The sequence below is a fragment of the Coenobita brevimanus genome, chromosome 55 (assembly GCF_032717465.1).
Source record: "Coenobita brevimanus isolate Jiangsu-jjx chromosome 55, ASM3271746v2, whole genome shotgun sequence".
NCBI classification, from domain to species: Eukaryota; Metazoa; Arthropoda; class Malacostraca; order Decapoda; family Coenobitidae; genus Coenobita; species Coenobita brevimanus.
This window is the reverse complement of record NC_137008.1, coordinates 32595654-32619455: the sequence shown is the minus strand read 5'-3', so window position 1 is coordinate 32619455 and position 23802 is coordinate 32595654. Positions and strand designations below refer to the sequence as shown.

At 43.3% G+C, this 23802-nt stretch overlaps 1 protein-coding gene across 1 annotated transcript in view; it reads left to right on the top strand.

Moving 5' to 3' along the window:
- Nucleotides 1–1274: 1274 nt before the first annotated feature.
- TyrRS-m (Tyrosine--tRNA ligase, mitochondrial) overlaps nucleotides 1275–23802 on the top strand; it is an 817527-nt gene continuing 794999 nt past the window's right edge. Inside the window, exon 1 of the mRNA XM_080273695.1 lies at nucleotides 1275–1332. Within this exon, the coding sequence (XP_080129821.1) occupies nucleotides 1315–1332 (18 nt within the window). The 5' untranslated portion in view covers nucleotides 1275–1314. The remainder of the gene's footprint in view (nucleotides 1333–23802) is intronic.

Sequence of the window (23802 nt, the reverse complement as noted above, 5' to 3'; positions counted from 1 at the left end):
AGAGAGGGAAGACCCATCACCCAGTGGTTTAGTGCCACCCTCTACACAATACTTGGCAAAGGGGGATGAGTTGATGGCGTCAGACAGCCGCCGGGGATTGTTAAAAATCCTGGACCCCTGCACTGACCTAATAATAAAACAGGCAAATCCAGACTCACCCGCATCCTGGACACCCATATTGACAGCTGTGGATGGTGTTGGCTCACCCCTACTAGGGACCACTCTGGTAACAGCTGCTGTTGGCACTGACTCACCGGCACCTTCGGCACTCTGTCGTGTAGCCGCATCCTCACCCAGGACAATCTGCGATGCTGTGGGTGGTGACGACACCCTAAGGGACTTGCCAGAGGTCGCCTTATCCTCCTCTGGGGCAGCCTCGCCTATGGGGCGCTTTCCCGGTGGCCTGAAAGGGTCTGCCTCCGCTACATCCATGGCCGACACCACAGTATCCATAGAAATGGGCTGGATCATACTCCACCTCGCAGCAAGAGGAAGCACTAGCTGCCGAGGAAGAGCTACACACTCAACTCTATCACCTGTTTCTTGCCGTGAGTGTTGTCCTCCGGGCACCTAGGAGAGAAGCACGTCTGCTCGGTACAACAGGCAGCACCGGACTCCATGCGACGGTTTTCCATAAACTTTATACAGCAGGTCCAGCGGTGCAGTAGACACACGTGAGTTTGTTATTGTTTATGATCGTAATGTAGGATCTTCAGCCACGTTGTGTTACTATTTCTTATAGAAGAATCGTTACTTGTTTCTCGTAACACTATTTATTTTTGTTTTGATGGACAAATACATGAAATGAATGTAAAATAAAGGTTATCGATATTTAAGGAAGGAAAGGATAATAACCGTCCCAATAGGGAAGATAGACTGTATTGGAGCCTCTCTCGTAGCAGTGAGTAAAATAATGTTTTCTCTCTTCCTTTTAGTGACAAAGAGGGCACAAAAAATGAACGGGGTTTAGTTGACCGACTTTGATATCGAAATTTAAATAATCTGGTGAAGAGTGGCAGTTTTTCCTTAGTGACATGTAGGTGACGATAAAATGTAATTCAAAGTCGACTACAGCGAGTCAGAAATAATTATTGACTAAATGTGCTACTTATTAATATTATTCAATGCTAACGCTGTTGATTGAACATAGACCTTCCCTAAGAAAAATAATTATTATAATATCAAGTAAATTTACAGAATGACGGGGAATCGTCTTTGATGAGGAATCGTCCATGTATTGAAGTGTCAGGTACAGCATCGGGCGGTGTCGTACTCGCAGAATAGCGGATCTGAGTGACCATTGAACACGCCAAAATGGAAATTATTCCTGTGGTATGTGGCTGACCGGCTATAAATGGCTTTCAAGGTTAAGTTTTGTCGTGGTCTGGATACATGATATGGAGTAGACGGGAGCAAGGCTCCCACAGTTTGGTACCCGGTTTTGAAATTCCTCCATGTTCCTGATGGTTTTTCGTCTCGATAGATTTTTGATGGTCATGTTGGATAGTGTTCACAAAACCATGACACCCATGTTCAGAAGAATTAATAACATGAAGTAATTCATTGCACATTTCTGAATCAACCTTCTTCAGTGACGTTTCTGAAAATTAAAAATAAACGTGATGTTGTGGGGTCTCTACGGTAATGCGTGCCAGTGCTGATGGTTTGTTTATGCATCCATTAAAAGCAATGCATTTTTGTTTCACGGTGGTGCATTATGGTCATAGGCAGTATGCTTTTGTTATTTCTGAGGCATTATGATTGTGATTCAGCCAATCAGAGGGCAAAAAGTCAGCCTGTTGCATGTTTTTAAATATGAAACCATAGTCAAGATGGACTCCATCAACATCTTAGGATAAGATTGTAAATTGATCTCTGCCAGGCTCAGATGAGATGGATCTAGGTTAGGTTGTGGCATTTCAGTAGCTTAATGCCTAAAATGGCCTGAAATTCATGAATTTTTCTTTATTTTCATCATCATCATTCTTTCCCACCCAAAGGCAAGGTGAGGAGTAGCAATGTCCAGACAGCCTGAGTTTGGCCAATTCATTGGGCCACATTTCCATTCACTGGACATTCAAGCCCACAGAATCCTGGTTCCATCAGATAGGTCCCCCCAAATTTCACCAGGTTCTGCAGCTTCACGTATACACTGTCACATTAAAAGGGGTGCCAAATCCCTCGTAATGCCCTTCTCTGCACAAAATTAATCCAGCCAGCTTGCGCTCTTGTTAGTCCCTTAGCCTCACAAACTTCCATATATATCTCTCTTTCTCACACACTCATCTGCCATATTCCTCCACCTTCTTCTTGGCCTACCTCACCTCCTCCCTCCTACTTTGCTCAGATATACCTTTTTCACCACTCTTTTGTCATCCATTCTCTCCACATGACCAAACCATCTCAGTACACTCTTCGATTCTGGTGTCCACAGACTTCATCACTCCACATTATTCCGAATCCTGTCCACTGTCTATACTCCACATACATTCCTCAGCAATCTCATCTCCACTGCTCTTACTCTTGACCTTTCATTTTCATGCTTCACCATAATCTCACATTCGTATGTTAACCCCTAAAGTACTAAGCCCGTTGATCGAGCTTTTTTGCGCAATTTCTTAAAAGGACGAGGAATGCCAATCATGTAACATCCACAAAAAACTGGCGGCAGATGGTTCCATCCCGGCTGTGATGTAGATGGCTTCTAACCAATCAGAACTAAGTGTTGGACACACCGGAAGGGAAACCCAGGCCCATGCCCAAGTGATGGGAGGTGTACCCCCCACCTCTCTCTTGCCATGTCACTGTACCCTACTACCTCGTTACTACCCTACCTCCCACCGTCCTTACCACCACCACCCCTCTCACACCCTCCTCATGCATCCCACCCCCCTGTGGATCCTCCCATGTCCCCCCCCCATGGAGGGTATTTCCCCCCTACCCTCCCTCCATGTCCCTTACTCCACTGGGGTCCTTTCTTTGTGTCTTGTGGTGGTTTCCTTCCATCCCTCCATCCCCATACACCCCCTCCTGGCCTTACCACCTCCCACTACCTCCCCCCACCCCCACCCCATCCCCTAGCATGCAGTATCTTTACCTCCCTGGCCTTGAATATTTTGCATATTTTGTTTGCTTTATGGCACGTGTTTTTGAATCTTTACCTGTAATTTATTCGTGTCCTTGCATACAGATATGCACACCACAATTATTTTAGCTTTCTTTATTCGAAACCCACTCAAAAAAGGAATTTTGTTTTATGCCGACGCGTGCAAGCATGTTGGAGCCTTGAAAAACAAAACAAAATGAAATGAAAACTAGCTCGATTTGACAGCTTGGAGGGGAGGGGAGGGGGGAGGGGAAGTTAGGCAAGGGAAGGGGAGGAGAGAGGAGGGGAGGATAATTTTTACTATTTATCATAATTTTACTGGGGGGGGGGGGAGTTCATGACCATTTCCCCTAGGTAGATTTGACAGCTCGACAGGGAGGGGAGGGGAGGGGAGGGATTGAAGCTATGGGGAGAGGAGGGGAGGATAATATTTACTACGGTACTGTATTTATCATATTTATTTGGGGGGTTTGTCACCATTTTTTTTTTTTCTAAGCACATTCTAATGATTTATAACATCTGTACACACCAAAAAAAATTGATTTTGGTGATTTTTGTACTTATTTTTGTGAAGAAAACAGGTGCGAGCAGCGTATTTTCTTTCTCGCAGGGACCGTGATGGGTAACTGTTATCAACTTTGACAGGCCATAGCTCGGTAACTGTTGGGTCTAGGAGGGTGGGGTTTGCATTTTTAGGTATGTAAATTCAAGCTCTATAAATCGGGCATAAAACTTTTAACTTTGGCATAGTAAAGAAATGCCGGTAGGCCTGTATTTGCGTCCTGGGGGGTAGTCAAGGCTGGAGAATTGCGTACCCTAGGGGTTAAGGTTGGCACTAACACTCCTTCATGTAAGCCTCGTGCAGCTGCAACACTCAAACCTCTATTTCTTATCAAGGCCTTTATTGCACCAACTACTTTCCTTCCTTGTGTCACTCTACTTTCCACTTATTTTGCTCATTTTCCTCCCTTTTCTGTCACTGTGCCCAGGTATTCGAAGTCTCTCACCAATTCTAGTCTCCTTCCATTCATTGTAACATTACACTGGGAGTTACCTTCTCTCTTAATAACCATCACTTTATTCTTTTCTTCATTTACTCTCAAGGCACGATGCTCACAGACATCTACAAAACTGCACTAGTCAACCAAGCTCTTGTCCAGTGTTTGCAATTAGCACTGCATCTTCGGCATACAGCAGATTTGAGATATTCCATTCATTACCAACGCGATCCCTCTCCCCATTACTCGTGTTTTTACTTTTCTCATCACCCCATCCGTAGCAATATACAGTGTACTGAACAACCATGGGGACATCACACTACTGTACACTGTCGTGTGCCCACATTGATCGTGAGCCAATCATGTAAATGCCCAGTTACCCCTATACAAGCCTCACTACATCATCATCATCATCATCTTCTTCATTTAACGTCCTTTTCTTCCCAGTGCTGGGGTTGGACTTCGATCATAAAAACTCTTGACAGCACTCAGCAGCTTACCGTCTACACTGTACATGTGCAAAACCTTCCACAGTCTGTCTGTCTACTTTGTTGTATGCTTTTTCCAGATCCATAAATGCCATGAACACCTTATAGTCCTTCTCACATGCCTTCTCCATGATCTGTCTTACTGCAAATATTTGATCCACACATCCTCTGCCACTTCTAAAGCCACCCTGTTCATCACCCACTAGGACTTCTGATATCTCTATAATAATTCTTCCATGTACAGTACCTTTCTTACCACATTTAATAGACTTATGCCTCAATAATTCTTGCATTCCCTTTGCTCACTTTTATTTTTGTACAGGGGCACAGTTTCACTCACCCATGCCTTCTTACATATCTCCAACAAGCACCTCATGCCACTCTTTCCATTTCACTTAATCATCTCTGCATACACCTCATCAACCCCAGCTGCTTTCCCATTTTTTCAACCGCTTCACAGCGTTCTTCACCTTTGTGAGTGTGACATTTCTTGGCACTGCATTCCTTCTCTGTACACCTCCAAAACCAATCATGTTAGCTGTCACTTTGCCCTCTCCAGTCCCATTCATCAGACATTCAGAATATTCTTTCCATATTGTCCTTGCTTCATCCCAATGGATTAATAATCTACCACTTACATCCTTTACACTTTCACATTTCTCTCCATTGTCATTTCTGCACCTCTTCGTATTTTCATAGTAATTTGCATTAATTTTTCCTCCCAGATCATAATTTACCTCCTTTTTCCTTTTTGGTACCGGTAGTCTCTTTGCATGCTTATTAATCTCAGTATATTCATTTCTTATTTCAACTGAATCTCTGTCTTGTATCCACTCCAGCCACTTCTGCCTCTTTTCCTCCACTGCTTTCTTAACCTCATCAACCCACCACGCCATACTTTTAATCTTTGTTGTTACTCTTGCCACACCACACGCCGCTTTAGCATTCCAACTAAGCAGTCCCTATATACATTACACAAGCTGTCCAGATCCATTTAATTCCAATTCAGTGATTCTAACTCCTCCCCCACTTTGGCCCTGTGCATGTCTGTCAAATCTTTGATCCTCAGCTTCTTGAATTTCAGTCTCTCTCCCTGACGGCTCCTCTCTCTCTTGGTTCACCTCACTCCTCTCATCTCGATCTTGCATACCACAGTCGTATGATCTGACAAACCTCTACATCTTCCCCTCACTGCCCTCGTATCAGCAACGCTATCCAGCATCGATTTCTCTACAAGCACATAATCAGTCAGGCTCCTTTCAATGTGATCTCCATTCCCTCTATGCCATGTATATTTATGTGCATCTTTGTGTTTAAAATAAGAATTACAAATGCACAACCTCCTTTCCAGATGCATGTCCTTCAGTCGCTTCCCATTATCATTCTCTCCTGGTACTCCATTATTACCCATTGTATTATTCACAGGACCAGTGCCTACTCTACCATTCATTTGGTGCATTACAATCATTTTATAACTCCTGGGCTTTTCTCCTACACATCCCCAAATCTGTCTTTCTCTCTCTCACTCCTGTCATCACACGGTGCATAATCTACAATCACTCCCACATTCACCTTCTCAAATTTGAACTTGACATACTTACATCTCAAACTAACACATTTGTAATCTCTCATTCCACTTTGCCATACTTCATTCATCAACAAAGCAACTCCTTCCTTGCATCTTCCCCTCCCATTCGTGCCTGACCTTACACACTTCACACCCTCCCACTCCTCCACTTCACACCCTTTCATCTTAGTTTTACACAGTGCCATCACGGCATATCTTGCACACTTGAACACATTCACTGCTTGCACGTTCTTTCTCTCCTCATTCACACCTCTCACATTCCACATGGCTATGTGAATCTGCCCATTTGGTTGGGGCCCTGGGTAGGTATTGGACCCTCTGAGGCTTTCCGAAACATTTGCCATAATTTAGTAATTTTAGATAGAGGAATCTGGGGGATATTTAACCCTGCCAGAAACCCCGGTTGTATGATTACCACCCAGTGTCGTACTGTAAATGGTTTCCTGTGTACCATTTGACTTGACACTCAGTGTAGGGACCATAAGGCAACACTGCATTGAGTGAGTGGATGATGAGCACCCCCACCTAGCACCATTAAGAAAAAACGCTAGTTTAGGGTTAATGTTTACTAAGCCTTAACAATGCATTAAATGACAGCAGATCGTCTTGACGGCGAATTGTTCAGAAACCCATTAAAGACCCCACCATATCTTGCTTACTTTTTATTTGCAGAGGAAACATCACAGAAGAAATTTGACTCTGAACAGTGCAATTAATTGATTCATGTTACTACAGTTTATCTTAAAAATTCGGTGTTATGGTTTTGTAAACATTTGCCCTCCCTTGTTGGAAATAACATTTTTTGCCATGGGAGTGGGCAGAAAGGACAAAACAGGGCAGTTGCAATAAAAATTACATAGAAACTGCTGGTGAGCACCCATTAACAAATTATGAAAATTTTATGACAGGGATTATCTTTTGTAACTGTAAGTTCATATATGACATTCAGATTCTGCTGAAATATTTATAGAGTGAGTCCTTGAAATACGAAAGGGAGAGGGACCAAAAAAAACTTTTGTAATCCGAAATTTCGTATATCGGAACAATTTTCCCCATTGAAATATACATATAAAGGGGGGGATGCGTTCCAGGATCCCATTGGACCCCCCACTGAAACTTTACCCCTCCTATTTAGAAGTACAGTATGCAATACATGTATACAGTACTATACGATTGTACAGACATTAAAAAATAAAACATACAACTAATTACTGTAGTATTAATACACTGTACAGTTAAATACAGACCTGTGCTGCGGCTGGAGATTCGTGTCGTTGATATGGTACTAAGTCACATGGTGGACCTTAATAATTTCCAATTTCCTCTCCAGAGTCAGAGTACGGTGTTGTTTCTTCTTGGCAGCTGGTTCCCTGGATGATGAAGATGATGCAGGGCACTTGGGAGGCATGGTGAAAGTACAAAAACAGGAAGAACAATGAAAAACTGTGTAACATACAGCGAAGCTGAGAGGAGAGGACAGATGTGACTCGACTGGGAAGCGCGCAAAATGTGTTTACCAGAGAGGGGTTAGTTTGTTTTCTCGCCGCAAGCAAGCGCGGCGCTGTGCGGGGCACCCATTTTGAATTTTTCATATTTCCTCTTGTATCTCTTTTCGCACCATCGAGACAGATACTTTCGTATTGTGGAATTTGTCCTACATTCATCGCTTTCGTACCATCGGAAATTCGTACTTCGAGTTTTCGTATTTCAAGGACTCACTGTCCTACTAAAGATTATATAATTCATTCATGACCCAAATTCTGTGAAAATAGCATATTACTCAAGAGCATGAAGTTAGATTTGTGAGCATCAGTGGTGGCTTCCTGCAGGGGGCAATGAGTCGATTCAGACCAAAAACTTGTTCTTCCTCATGTCATTCAGGTTAGTTAGGTTACATTAAATTTAGGTCTGGTTGGATTAGATTAGGTTAGGTTTAGTTGTGTTAGGGTAGGTTGGGTCATATTAGGTTGGGTTAGCAGGGACAAATGATTAGTGACAGATTGTGGAGCTGAATCAACCGGAAAGTTTGACATGGTGGGTGGCTGTTTGCCAGAGTTTGGATGTAAAACTTGTGGTTTTATAGTTGATATATTTAAAAGTACCCATTTCTCCAATTTTGTCATGCTCTTTCAATGATAATTACCATACTTTATAGTTTATTGAGAAAAAAACTCTATCTATCTGTCTGTAGCCAGTCACCATAACCCTGAAAGGGGTGGCCATTTGTCTTTGAGTTAGTTATTTTATGGGGAACAGCACTAACCCTCGGTCAACCTACATGTTGACTCATGGGGAGCACGTATGGGTTGGTTATATGGTTACCACCCAGCACTGTACTGTAAATGGTTTCCTGGCTTACAGGAAACCATACCAATAGGCTTGTCATTCATTGTAAAGCCACTTGAAAAGGAGAGAGTGATAGGAAAGATTGGAGAAATAGGAAGTATGGAGGACAGACACAGAAAAAGGATGGTGAAAGTGAAGGAAGAAGTAGGTACAATTGTGAATTTTATGCATGGGTTCTCCTGTGCAGTTTCCGCAGATTGACTATGAAAAAAAAAAAAAAAAAAAAAAAAAAGGTAGGTCTAAACTAAAAGAGATGAGTTAGTTAAAAAAAAAAAAAATCCCATGAGGTTTCACATGCATAGAAGTTACAATTGTAACTTTTGCACAGGCAGCTGTAATGTAATTATCATTGTGATAGATTTTAATTTTTGCAGAAATGCCTAATTTTTAAGATATCAACTAAGCTAGAATGTCATCAGTGTTACACCCAAACTGAGAGAAGTGGCCATCTGTCATGTTGGACTTTCAGGTTGACTTGGGTCAAAAGGCAGACTTGGGTCAAAAGGCAGTCTGTCTCTGACTGCTCATTCCTACTAACCTAAACCAGAATTTTACCAGACCTAACTAACTGGGACTATTTGGGAAAGAAGGAATTTTGGATCAAAATTGATCCATTGCCCTCTGGAGGATGCCACTGCCAATGTCAACAAACCTATATTGGTGCTCTTTAGTAACATACATGTTATTTCTGCAGAATTTGGGTGTCATAAACAAATTACTGTGTACAAGTAAGAAAGATGATTCCTGTCATAAACTTTTCATCATTTGTTAATAGAAGCTCTCTTGCGGTTTGTGTATCTTTTTCTGGCCTTCTACCTTGTCTATAGTTTATATATACATTAGACATTCAATTTAATGGACCTTGACTGGATATCGGATTTTATGGACACTGTGAAGACCACTGAGCTCTGTCGCAGTGACAAACAATGTCTGTTAAATGGTTCGCAATACATGTGTTTCCTATGCTTTTTTACTTGATCTGAAATTGCCCTCTCCCCATTGTGATTGCTGAGTTGTAATAACAGACAATAGTAATACTGTAATAGTCATGAAGAAGTGCTACGACAAGGATGTGAAATAAGCTGCACAAGAGTGAAGTTATGGGCCAAGTTAGTATAACATGGGTATAGTTTTCATTTTTAGTAGTAGAGTATGCTGTTGTACTAATTTATTTTCAAATGTGCTCGAAATCCCACCTTGGGGGGGACCATTGGATATACAGGAACAGGCTATTTTTATTGTCTTTATTGGATCATGCTTCCGCTCAATAGAGCTGGTATAGTGAGGATCCACTTATACAGTACATGTGTATACTGTGTTTATATATACTGTATATATATATATATATATATATATATATATATATATATATATATATATATATATATTGTATATATGTATACAGTAGGTTCGCACAGTGCGCGCCATCACAGTGCGCGATTCGCATTGTGTGCGAGTGACCATAAATCATAACCAAAAACCCTTGAATGCGCGAGTTTACCGCACAGAACGCGAGGCAGAGGCTAGGAGTGGCTCAAAACTGCCATTTTCTATTAGTGCGCGACCACCCCTCACACAGCGCGTCACTTGTCATCATGTTGATGCGCAGAAATTCCCGGGCATTCTACTGCTAGCGCAGAGCCTGACGCCAGGCAGAGTCAAGTTGAGCAGCCTAGTGTGATGGAAGGCAGGACTGAGCTGTGTAGGTCAAACATTAGCAACATCCTTGCTGCCGTGGATAAGCTCAAGGAAGAGGTGAAGGAACAGGAAGTGAGCAACCTAAAAACAGAGGAACTTCTGGTTGGTATTGACAAACTCTTCCGTTTCTACACAGACAGGCACAGGGAAGAAATAAACAGAAGACAGACGCTCATAACAAGCTACACACAGCGGGCTCAAGTTGGTGAAATTGCAGAACCAGCAACATCATCTGCTCCTGTTCCTGTTGAGGATGAAGAGGATGCAATGTCAGAAGTGTCAGCATTGGACTTTGAAGGGTTTATGGCCGAAGTTAGTGACTTTGATGCTCCTGGGGAAGGTGCTCAAGAGGAGTCTGTGGAGGGAAGTGTTGGTGCGGTGGGGAGTGCAGCGCTGTAAGAGTTGCCGCGCCTCGGAACCCCTGTTATTTAAGGTCATCAGGCCTGTTAGCTACAGTTGTTAAGGTGACTACCCATATTTTTGTTATTGTAGCTATAACTTTAGTACAGTGTCTGAAAAATATGACCTTTATTATGTCCCTAAGGGCCAAAAAATGTCCAGGTATGAGGAGGTATGGCCCATATGTAATTATTCCCATAAGATTATCTATTCCCAGTACGCGAATTCCCAGTGCACGAGGTCGTGGACTGCCCAATCTCTCGTGCACTGTGCGAACCTAGTGTATATATATATATATATATATATATATATATATATATATATAGGAATGCTGGTGATAGGGAGAGCTGGAGCTCCTGTTTCACTAGCTGTCTAACCATCCCCCTTTGCTGACCTTTTCAGTGTGACAGTAACATGGAGAGTAGACCAGCATACTCTCCCAAACATTTCCTCTAACTATCTGTGCACTACACCACATGCACTTTACATTTCACACAACGTATCCCACTACGTTACAGGGGTTGGCGCCAGCAAGGGCATGCGGCCAGAAAACTTTGCCCCCGCTACCTAGTGGCAGACTTCTGGGGGGAGGCGTGGCGGGGGTTCCGCCGGCATAGATCATGGGTCCAGGGCGAGATGGGGCTCGGGCCTGTGCTAGAGAGTACAGGGCATTGCGGTTCCCAGGCTGCCGCTTCCGCCCAATAGAGAGGGGCCCGAACCTGGAAGTAGTGCCCCAGGAGGCTGCCCTATCGGTGGGTGTATAATGGCGGGAAAGTTGCAGTGCCAAGACGCGCTTGGAGGGTGTCCCTGCAGCTGTCCTGGCAGGGTGCCCCGAGGCCACTGCCACAGCCACTGGTAAGCTGGTGGGCTAGGGGTCCCAGATCCATTGCCTGGACCTGGGATTGTGCAGTGAGTGGGACCTGTGCTGTGTCTGTCCCCATTTATTAATACTGAAGATGACAAAACAAAAAAGGTTTCAAAGCAAGCCTGAGGACAGTAAATCACCCATGGGGATGAGGGTGGGTTCATGGAATGTGGGAAGTTTGAGGGGAAGAGCAAGGGAAGTCGTTGAGGCATTCAATAGGAGGTGGGTGGATGTGGCGTGTTTGCAGGAAGTCCGGTACAGGGATGGATGAGCCAGAAAGATTGTTGGGAAGGACTGTTGCTATAAGTTGTTTTGGCAGGGGGGGACAGACGGATATGGAGGTGTTGGTGTGATGGTTGCGGAGAAATGGGTGGAATATGTTATGAATGTTTTGAGAGGAAGCGATGGGATATTGGTAGTGAAAATTCTGTTGGGAAGAAAGATAGTTGTGATTATATCGGCATATGCTTCACAGGCAGGATTGGATGAAGCAGAGAAAGATAAATTTTGGGATGATTTAATACGTGTAGTGGGTGGTATGCGGGATGATGAGAGAGTGATTTTGGGAGGGGACTTAAATGGTCATGTAGGTGAAGCAGCACAAGGTTATGAAGGAGTGCATGGAGGATGTGCATATGGTCTAAGGAATGCAGAAGGGGAAAGGATACTCGAGTTTGGGGAGGCAACGGCCATGATTGTGTGCAACACATATTTTAGGAAAAGAGACAGTAGGTTAATTACGTATGAGTCTGGGGGAAATAGCAGTCAGATAGATTATTTTCTGGTTAGGAGGGCCGATAGGAGGTTAGTGAGGGATGTTAAAGTTATAGGAAGTGAGGAGTGTGTGCAGCAGCACAAACTATTGATTTGTGATATGGTGCTTAAAGAACAAGTGATGAAAAAGAGGACTTATGTACCTAGGAGGAAAATATGGAAGCTGAAAAACCAAGTAGTAAGGGATGCCTTCTATAGCGAATTGAGGAGAGTGGTGGCTGAACAGGGAGCTGTAGACAGAGGCGTTAATGAACAGTACAGAGCCCTCAAGAACAATTTCTTGAGAGTTACTGATGTAACATGCAGCTGGACAAGAGGACCACCAAGACATAAAGTAACTTGGTGGTGGGATGAGGGTGTAGAAGCTGCAATTAAGGAGAAAAGAAGGCTTTTCCGTGAATGGAAGAAGGGTGGTAGCAAAGAGGAATATTTGGCTGCCAAGCGTAGGGCTAGGAGAGAGGTATACAGGGCAAAGTCTGAGTCACAGAGACAATTACTTGATAACCTAAATCATGGGGAAAGGAAAAATATATTTAGGGTGGCAGGTCAGGTGAAGAGGGATAATCAGGAGCAGTGTGTGAAGAATGATGAAGGAAGGGTATTGGTGAACAGTGAGGATATTAAAGCTGCATGGAGAGAGCATTATAACCGGTTGTTGAATGAGGAGTTTGACTGGGACAGGGAAGGTTTGGAGCCAGCAGATCCAGTGTCTGGCCCTTGGCCTTTGATTGATACTGCTACTGTGAGTGAGGCAATAGGCAGGATGAGGGTGGGGAAGGCAGCAGGTGTGTCTGGGTTGACTGCCGAAATGTTGAAGGCCTCAGGCGATATAGGGGTGAGTTTAGTCACTGACCTGATAAATAGGATTATTTATGAGTGTGTTGTCCCAGATGATTGGCTGAAGAGTGTAATTGTAAATGTGTATAAAGGGAAGGGTGATGCCCTGGAAAGAGGAAATTATAGAGGTATCAAGCTTTTAGATCAGATAATGAAGGTAATGGAGAGAGTTTTAGAAGGTATGATTAGAGAAAGAGTGAATATTGATGAGATGCAGTTTGGGTTTATGCCAGGTAGGGGGACCACTGATGCCATATTCATTGTTCGACAGCTTCAGGAAAAATATATTGGTAGGAGAAGGGATCTTTATTTTGTTTTTGTTGATTTGGAAAAGGCCTTTGACAGAGTCCCTAGAGAGGTGGTGAAGTGGGCAATGAGAAAGCTTGGCTTGGAGGAGTGGCTGGTTAGGGTGGTTATGGCCATGTATGTGGGTGCTCACACCCAGGTGAGAGTGAATGGAGATTTGAATGATGAGTTTTCCGTGAATGTTGGTGTGCATCAGGGGTCAGTCTTGAGTCCCATGTTGTTTATCATGGTACTTGAAGCCCTTTCACGTGACTTTAGAAACGGACTCCCATGGGAGTTGATGTATGCTGATGATTTGGTGTTGATTGCAGAGAATGAAAGGGAGGCGGAGGAAAGGTTTAGGAAGTGGAGAGATGGTATGGGGCAAAAGGGTTTAAGGGTAAATGCAGATAAAACAAAAGTGATGATATCTAGGGTTGGTGGTGGTACTGTCAAAGACGAGGGAGAGTGGCCATGTGCAGTTTGCCACAAGGGCGTGGGAAGTAATTCCATCTTGTGCAGTGTGTGTGATAAATGGGTGCATAAGAGATGTAGTGGTATCAGAGGTAGACTGCGAGATAATGCTGATTTTATGTGTACGGCATGCCGGGGTGAGCAGGTGGAGATCGTCAGACGTGAAAGGATTGAACTTGCTGGTGAATCTCTTGAGTGTGTGGAAGAGTTTTGTTATTTGGGAGACATGTTGTGTGCTGGAGGTGGGGCTGGAGCTAGCTCTGTGGCTAGGGTGAGAAGTGGTTGGAAGAAGTTCAGGGAGCTCTTTCCTCTCCTGACATTGAGAGGGCTCTCCCTACGTGCTAAGGGGTATTTGTATGCAGCATGTGTTAGGAGTGTAATGCTGTATGGCAGTGAGACCTGGACAGTGAAGGAGGAAGACATTCGCCGGCTCAGACGTACAGAAATGACAATGATTAGGTGGATGTGCAGTGCGTCCCTGTGTCCAAGGCCTGGAGGGGCTGGGTTTACAATGGAAGAGTTGAGAGGTAGGATGGGACTGGAGTGTATTGGTGTTGTGATGAGGAGAGGTAGATTGAGGTGGTTTGGACATGTGGAGAGGATGGGGGATGATAATTGGGTGAGGAAGGTGAGAAGTGTTAATATTGGGGATGGGGTTATGAGGGGTAGACCGAGAAAGACATGGGACGAGGTCATTAAGTGTGACCTTAGGGTTAAGGGACTGAACAGGGAGGCTGCAATGGATCGTGCAGCGTGGAGAGCCGCCATTAGGTGACCAAGGCTGACACATGCAAGCATGTTGGAGCCTTTAAAAACAAAACGAAACGAAATGAAACGTATATATATACAGTCGGCACAACGGAAGTCTGGACCCACTAATTCACACCATATATTTTGTAGGTTCCAGGAAATATTGTAGGAAAATTCCTGTAGTTGGTGGATTTTTTTCTGGTGGTTTCTAGCAACTTTACAGGCTTACCACCACATGCTGTGAGTTTATGGGGGTGAGGTTGTGAGGGGTAGACCAAGAAAGACATAGGATGAGGTCGTTAAGTGTGACCTCAGGGTTAAGGGACTGAACAGGGAGGCTGCAATAGATCATGCAGCATGGAGAGCCGCCATTAGGTGACCAAGGCCGACTCATGCAAGCATGTTGGAGCCTTCAAAAATGAAAAACAAAACGAAGTGCCTGCTGGACTTTGGATGGGAGAGCATGTCAGATTTTCTTGTCCTGCCTGGCCCTTGTTAATTTCAAAAAGCTCTCTTCTTCACACCCTCCTCTGCCTTAGTGAATCATTGAAGATAGGTCCCAAGCCACAAACTAATGTAGAAAAAGCCCGGATTTTAACTATGAGAGAGGAAAATGTAAAAATTAAGGATATCTGTATTCGAACTGGGCGAGGAAAATCTACCGTTATGGCACTCTTTGCTCCTGCCTGCCTCCTGCCAAAAAACACAATTCCCCCAACATAAAGACAGGCTAGTACCTAAAAGGAAGACATCACAAACTACAGACAGGTTACTGAAGCAAGCTGTGATAAAAGACCCACATTTGACTGCTAGACAACTGAAAGATATGTACCCTGAATTGCTGAAAGATGGGTCTGAAAGAACCATACAGCATCGACTTTAGAAAGACCACAAGATCTCCAGCCGTATTGCTGCACTGAAGCCTCTCCTGACAGAGAAGATGAGGAAGAAGCAGCTTGAATTTGCAAGACAACATCAGCATTGGACTGTTCAAGACTGGAGTGAAGTTATGTTCTCAGATGAAAGTACATTTCAGGTGCTTAGCTCACATCGAACCAAGGTACGCAGGCCAGAGGGGACCAACAGGTAGCTATGACAGGCGCTGCACCATCAAGAGCGTAAGGCACAGTCCCTCAGTGATGGTTTGGGCTTGGTTCAGTGCCGAAATGGGCAGAGGTGGTATATATTTCTTACCAAAAAACTACAGTGAATGCTGCTTGATACAGTGAGGTTCTGAAGAGGCATCTGTTTGATCACATGGTTATCCATGGGACCTCCATCTTCATGCATGACTCAGCCCCCTGTCACACTGCTCAAAAAGTGAAGAAGTTGCTCCAGAGTAAAAATATTCACATTCTCCCTTGGCCAGGCAATAGTCCCGACTTAAAACCTATTGAAAATGCGTAGAAGGAGATCATGAACAAGGTGAAGGATGCCAAAGTGTCATCAGTGCCCAGGCTCCAGGAGGTTATCAAGCGTGTGTGGTGTCTGGATATGAATATCAATTACTTCACTAATCTAGTAGAGAGTATGCCAAGGAGAATTCAAGAGGTGATCAAGGTCAAGGGGGAAATGACAGAGTACTAAGATAAGCATTGAAGTACATTTTCTGTTCATAAATAAATGTTTCCTGTGATGATTTGTTGTTGTTTTGGTAGTGCTCTGACTAGGTCCAGACTTCCATTGCGCCGACCATATATATATATATATATATATATATACATATATATATATATATATATTATATATATATATATATATATATATATATATATATATATATATATATATATATTTATATATATATATATATTTATACATATGTATATTATATACAAATATCATCATCATCATCATTGCCAGACGCCATGTATCCCAAACGGGGTGGCCAAGGGCTCAGAGTTAATTGTTTTACAGAGAGGGGCACTAATCCTCCACCAACCCCACTTGACACGAAGGGAGAAGCGCTTGCAACTGCCTGAGTACAGCAGCTTACCAAGCGAGTGTATATATATATATATATATATATATATATATATATATATATACACTCAATCCTTGAGTACCGCGGGCAATAGGGACTGGACAAGGACCGTGGTACCCAAATCCGCGTCACTCAGACAATATGTTTACATGTATAATGGTACAATGTGTTCTGGCAACTTTCCAAAACTCTCACTTTTACCCCTTCTTACCACCTAACCCCACGTAAATTACCCCCACTTGCACCCACCATCAGGTAAAACATTGAAAGAGATATAACTGTTGTAATTAAAAACATCAATGGTATTAAAAATAGCATTAACAAAAATAAAAGTTGGGATGGGTACCCTTTTGTTGATACGTAGCTCCCCGGTATTTTCCTCCCATCCCCCAACCCCAATGTTGTTGTCAAAGTTTCGCCAGCTCTCATATCATGTGGCTTTCAGGAGAGACCTTAGGCCATATGGTTAGACAAAAATTTACGAGTCTGGCAGTTTTAGAGTACGAAATAGAACGAAAATTTGTGCTAACAAGAAAAAATTACTTTAATCCGTGTGTTCTCGTGAGTTAGCGTTCAGTTTCACATTTTTCGTTTGATATCGCGTTTCCCAACGCATTTCTGATAAACTAAACATACGGCTAAACTGCTCAATCAGTTCGAAATGTGTTGGGAAGAGCGATACCGAACGAAGAGTAATGTGTTGAGAAGAGCGATACCGAACGAAGAATGTGAAACGGAACGCTAACTCAGGAGAACACATGAATGAAAGAGTACCTTTTTTCTGGTTTGCAAACATTTTTGCTCCATTTTGTTCCCTAAAACAGCCAGACCCGTAAATTTTAGTCTAACTTTACAACCTAACGTCTCTCCCGAAGGCCACATGATACGAGAAGGCAAACTTTGACAACAACTTTGGGGTTGGGGGGCGGGAGTAAAATACCGTGGAGCTACGTATCAACAACAGGGTACTCAGTGGAGGTGGTGTTGACCCAGTCCAACTTCTGTTTTTGTTAATGCCATTTTTAATACCACTGATGTTTTTAATTACAACAGTTATATCTCTTTCAGTGTTTTACCTGATGGTGCATATAGGTGGAGGTAAATACGTGGGGTAAGATGGTAAAAAGGGGTAAAAGTGAGAGTTTGCTTTCTCTGACGCTCCACATAACGCCCTATAAGCTTCTCAGTCAGTTTCAGGACAAGATATAAACCTTCACAGCTGCCAGGATTGCATCACATCCTACGCACGATCTTTATCTTCTCCCTGTCCTTCCAAATCGTTATGATGGTGCTTTCTTTTATGCTATGGTTTTTCTTTTTTTCTTTTGCCATTTTGGTATTTGTACACTTAAAGCAGTGGAAGAACCTTACCAATTCAGTTCATATTCCTCCAGTTTGTTTTCTGTATTTTTCTGACTATTTTCAGGATGGTAAATTACCTTTTCCTGTTGAAAAATTTCCCACATTTTATCATCACGTTCCTTAAGCCATAACATGATTGTCTTGATGTACTCAAAGGTGATTTTCGTCTCCCAACTTCCCAACTGGATGCTACGTTAGGTTCGGTTAAATTATAAGGTATAGTTAAGCTAGGTTAGGTCAAGTTTAAACTTACACTTAGGTTAGAACAGGCCCTAATTTCGCCGTAACCCTGACGTGTCAAACAAGTTGACAGCGGAATAGAACTTAAAACGACGGGAGAAACAGATTTAGTATGAAACGTTTATTTACCTCCCAGAAGTAATCCGACAAACATAAGACTATCAGGAAGAAGAACGAAGAATGTGAAACTGAATGCTCACTTACACGAGCAGAAGTATTTTGTGTGTGTGTGTGTGTGTGTGTGTGTGTGTGTGTGTGTGTGTATGTGTGTGTGTGATTAGCAAACATTTTCGTTCAGTTTCGTCTCCTAAAACTCGAAACCCATATGACTGTGAAGTAGAGTCTGTGAGACGCGAGGAAGGACTTGATAGCCGTATGCTCAGTCGGTCCTAAATGTGTTGGGAAGCACGAAACCGAACGAAAAATATGGAACTGAACACTAACAAGAACAGGTAGACGAAAGTGTTTTTTTCTAATTAGCAAACATTTTCGTTCCATTTTGTCCCCTAAAACTGCGAAACCCATTATGAGTGTGGGGTGGAACTAGGTGAAGCATGAGAAAGGATTGATAACAGTATGCTCAGTTAGTTAGAAGTGTTGGGAAGCATTAAATCGAACGAAGAATGTGGAACTGAACGCTACGATAACACATGGACGAAAGAGTAACTTTTCCTCTAATTAGCAAACATTTTCGTTCCATTTCATCCCCTAAAACTTTGAAACCTATTATGAGTGTGGGGTAGAACTAGGTGAGGCATGAGAAAGGATTGATATTAGTATGCTCAGTTAGTTGGAAATGTGTTGGGAAGCACAAAATCGAACGAAGAATGTGGAACTGAATGCTAACTTACGAGAACACATGGACGAAAGAGTAAATTTTCCTCTAATTAGCAAACATTTTCATTCCATTTCGTTCCTTAAAACTGCAAAATCCATGATAATTGTGGGTAAGAACTAGATGAGGCATGAGAAAGGACTGATAACCATATGCCCAGTTGGTCCAAAATGTGTTGGGAAGCATGAAATCAAACGAAGAATGTGGAACTGAACTCTAACTTACAAGAACGCAAGGATTTTTTTTTTTTTTTTTTTTTTTTTTTTTTTTTTCTGATTAGCATACATTGTCGTTCCATTTTGTCCCCTGAAATTGCCGAAACCCATAAATTTCGTCAAACCGTTCGGCCTTGAGTTTGCCCAGAAAACATATTTCCATTCTGTATGCGTATTCATAAAAACCACCAGGAACCCTCAGCCAGGAACAACACTTGCCCTTTCGTTTCGAAACTAACCATAGGTTTTTCATGAAAATATGCCCACTGTGCTTCCCAGGCAAAATTTCAGCAACCTAACCTACCCTAACCTATCACATCTCACTAGGGCTGTTTGGCTGAGGTGGCTGGCTGTGGTACTGAGATAAATACCCAGAATGGAAATATGCGCCCAGGAAATATACCCAGAGGTTAAAGGGTGACGTCATAGCGCGCGGCTTTCAAATTTTGTCCCCAGGCCAGCTGACTTCCCGCGTGAGCTCGAGTTTTTCCGCGTGTTGACATGACTTGTCTCATTATGCTGACCGTGTTAGAACAAAAACGTGTTACTCAACCACGTGTTACTTAAGGATTGAGTGTATATATATATGTATATTATATATATATATATATATATATATATATATATATTTATATATATATATATATATATAATATATATATATATATATATATATATATATATATATATATATATATATATATATATATATATATATATATATATATATATATATATATATATATATACAGTATATATATATATATATATACAGTATATATATATATATATATATATATATATATACAGTAATCACTCCAATATCCGACGTAATAGAGCCATAGGTAGATCCGGTTATTGGTTTTGTCCGGATATTGGGCCCCAGGTTATGGACTTGTACTTATGGACCCTAACTCAGATAAACACCTATACAACTCCCTCTGGACATGCATAGCACCTATTTAAGACCCAAATCACACCAATAAGGCACATAAATGACTGAAATAAATGCAAAAGAAACATAAAATGAGGGTTTAGAAGTATGTTCATATATTAATAAACATTCTGGTACTTATGGACCCTAACCTAGCCTAACTCAGAAAAACACATTCCTACTGCACATGCATAGCTACTAACACCCTATTCACACCAATAAAGGACATTAAAGAGTGAAATGAGGTAAGTATAGTATGGAAAAAAGTACAGTATGAATCATTCTGGCTACTTACAGCAAGTCCCTGGCCACCTCGATGAATAACCGCCTCCTCTCAGACTCTGACAGTAAGAACAATTTCCTGAAGCACTTGCAGTACACTGTTCCTGAAGTCTTCCACTGAACTTAGTCAATAACACACACAAGTCCGTTCTCTTCACAGTGTGCACTTTTGTCTAAATAATGCTCCATTGTAACTTACTAAGTGTTGCACTTTAACTTTTCCTATTCTTTTCATTTTCCAGAGCCAAAACAAACAAGTCTATTTATGTTAAATATTTTTTCTAGAGTCTTTTCTCTCACAACTTTAAATCCTTAACACAACACACTTTTTTTCACTGCACAACACTCAAAATTCCCGTGTGGTCTAGGGGAGAAGTTCTTGCTGTTTATTCACTGTCAGAGTCCGAGAGTATCACTGGCAGGCGACCTAGGGGTGCATCGCTGGGTCGTGGTGATGGCGTACCCACTGCAGAGGACTCTGAAGACAGCCGCAAACTCACGTCGAGCGGTGACTCCACCATGGCTGATGTGCTGGGCTGTGGCTCGGAGCATGAGGGCCTGTCTTGGGGAGGCAACAGAGTGGAGCCAGGGCTGGGCACGCGGGGGTCACGGGCCTGAAAAAACTGTCAATGGTTGATTGACACAATGACTGACGATTCTGACGATTGATGATGCGCTGCCGGAAAGCACGCACTTCCTCCACGAGTCCCAAGGGCCCCAGCTCCCTGTCGCAGTCCGGGTGTTCCAGGTAGTCTAGGACGAACTCTAGATGTTTCCGGAGGGCGCTCAGCTTGGGGATGGCTGGAGTAGTGTCCTGCTGAGAGGAGTCCGCATCATCGTCGCCTTCGTCGTCGGAATCTTCAAGTTCGGTACTGACACCTGCAACCAAAGACGTGATCTCGATATCAGACAACGTCTGATACCCAGCATCCCCCTCGTCGTCATCCAACCACTCACGAACATCGTCCACATCTACATCGTTGCCGTGCGTACGTAGCCGTGCATGGAAGTCATCCACGTCAAACCCTAGAAAATCGTACTCCACATCTGTTCCGAGAAGCAGACGAGACCAACCATTTTCAAGAGTTTTCACAGGGACTTCCTTCCATGCACTAGCCCAGTTGTACAGCGCAGACTTGATGTTGTAGCGGCGAAGGTTTTCCAAAGTCTGCTTGCCTCGTGTGTCCCGTCCCTCCCTGTGCTCGTCCTCGTCCTTGAGAACAACCATCACCTCGTCCAGGAACTTCCGACGGTATAGGCACTTTGTTGCCACGATCACTCCTTGGTCCATTGGTTGGATGAGAGCAGTCATATTAGGTGGCAGAAACATGCACCTAATACGGCCATTTTCAGCAACCAAGTCCTTGTCGCACGGGTGGGCAGGTGCGTTGTCAAGTAGAAGGAGAGCCTTTACCTGGTCGCGCGGGATTCGCAGTGTCTTCGTCTGGTAATGGATGACCTCCTTGACGAAGTAACGGTGGAACCAGTCTTTGAAGATCACAGCTGTGAACCGTGCCTTCAAAGAATGGTACCATACGTCAGGAAGGACATCCATCACCCCACGAAGGCACCGAGGCTGCTTTGCGCGGCCAACAGCAACGGGCTTAAGCCAGTGCATGCCGTTAGCACTGGCACAACACAAAGCAGATATCCGTTCCTTGGAAAGCTTGCGGCCAGGTACACGCTTCTCCGTCTCCTCAGCTAGAGTGTTCGTTGGCAGCGAGCAATAGAATAGGCCAGTTTTGTCAGCGTTGTAGACTTGACCGAGAGTTAGGCCCTCCCTGTCGATCAAGCCTTTCACCTTGTGCCGAAACTCGTCAACTCCATCCTCGTTAGCGTCCAATGCTTCGCCATGTGCTTTACGGTTGGTAAGGCCATGTCGCAACTTGAACGCGAAGAGCCAACCCTCGGATGCCTTGAAGTCTAGGGCGTCGTGAAGCCTGGCGAACTTCTTAGCAGCAGCCTTCAGCTCCGTTCCACGTTCCTTCACATCAGCAGCACGTTGTTGTCGATACCAAATCAACGTGGATCGGCCGATTTCTGTAAACTCGGGGGTAAACATAACCTTCCTTTCCACATTGCGTTTGCTTCTCAACGAGAAGTCAGCCGTGTACTGCATGAGTTTGTCTCGGGACCTCTTGATATCGAACAAAGTAGACTGGGCCAGGTTAAACTCGCGAAGAATGCGGGAAGAAGACCAACCCGCATCCACTTTCTCCAATATCTCCCTCTTCTTCTCCAGAGTCAACACCACTCTCTTCCTTTTCTCAGGTGGCGGGGCCATCGTCACACACATTAAGAGGAGGCCCGAGAGCAGCAGGAGGCCCTGCAGCAGGTAGGGCACCACCACAAAAGCGATCACGTGGGCAGCCATTACGACGAGCGTGCACTCGCGGTGAGAAACAGGCGGGAAGTGGGGAGGATGCAGCGGCGCTCTATCGGACGTCGGAGGAATGATGCACCAAAACATTGCTCTCCCGCGGCGCGCGCGGTAAGTTCAAATTACGGACGGGAATTTTTTTTTTTTTTTTTTTTTTTTTTTTTTGTGGGGGGGGGGTTTGGACCATTTTGGGAATGTTGGATCCCAGGACGATTATGTCCGGGTAATGGGGATGTTCGGTTATTGGGCGTCCGTATATTAGAGTGATTACTGTATATATACACATAAACATATATATATATATATATATATATATATATATATATATATGTATATACATATCGTTTCATCGTTTCATTTTTAACCCCTCCGTGGTCAAAGGCCCGGAATTTTCCGTGCACCCCAGTCTGACGCTGGGGCCATTTTTTGATGTTTCGAAAATTGATTTTTTTTTTCTTGCAATATTGAAGAGAAAGTTCAGATGCACCTAAGAGTGCAAATCCCAGCTTCCTAGACGCATTTTGTGGCTTGCAATGGAGCGCGGAAATTGCAGAAATATCGGCAACCGATATTCGCCGCCCAGAGGACTGACGCAACGCAGTTGGGCATGTGTTGTTATTTTTTTTTTTACCTTACCTCCCAAAACAATGCAGACAGTGCTGAAATGTTGTACATATATGAGATATGATGATATCAAATGATTTCAATACATAATCTGTTAGGAATGGCTAGAAAAAAAAATGTTATGAATACATTTTCACCCTTTTGATATAAAATATGTTTATGGTAGTTTCGAGTTATTTTTTACTTTATCATTGTGCCCATGCATGGAAAAGGGAGCGAAAGAGTTGAATTTTCAGTCCTAAATGAGAAAACTGCACGTCCTCCAAGGCTAGACTCTGTCACGGGAGAATAAACTGGAGGGTCAGATCCAATTAGCAATAAGGAAGTTGAGTCGCAGC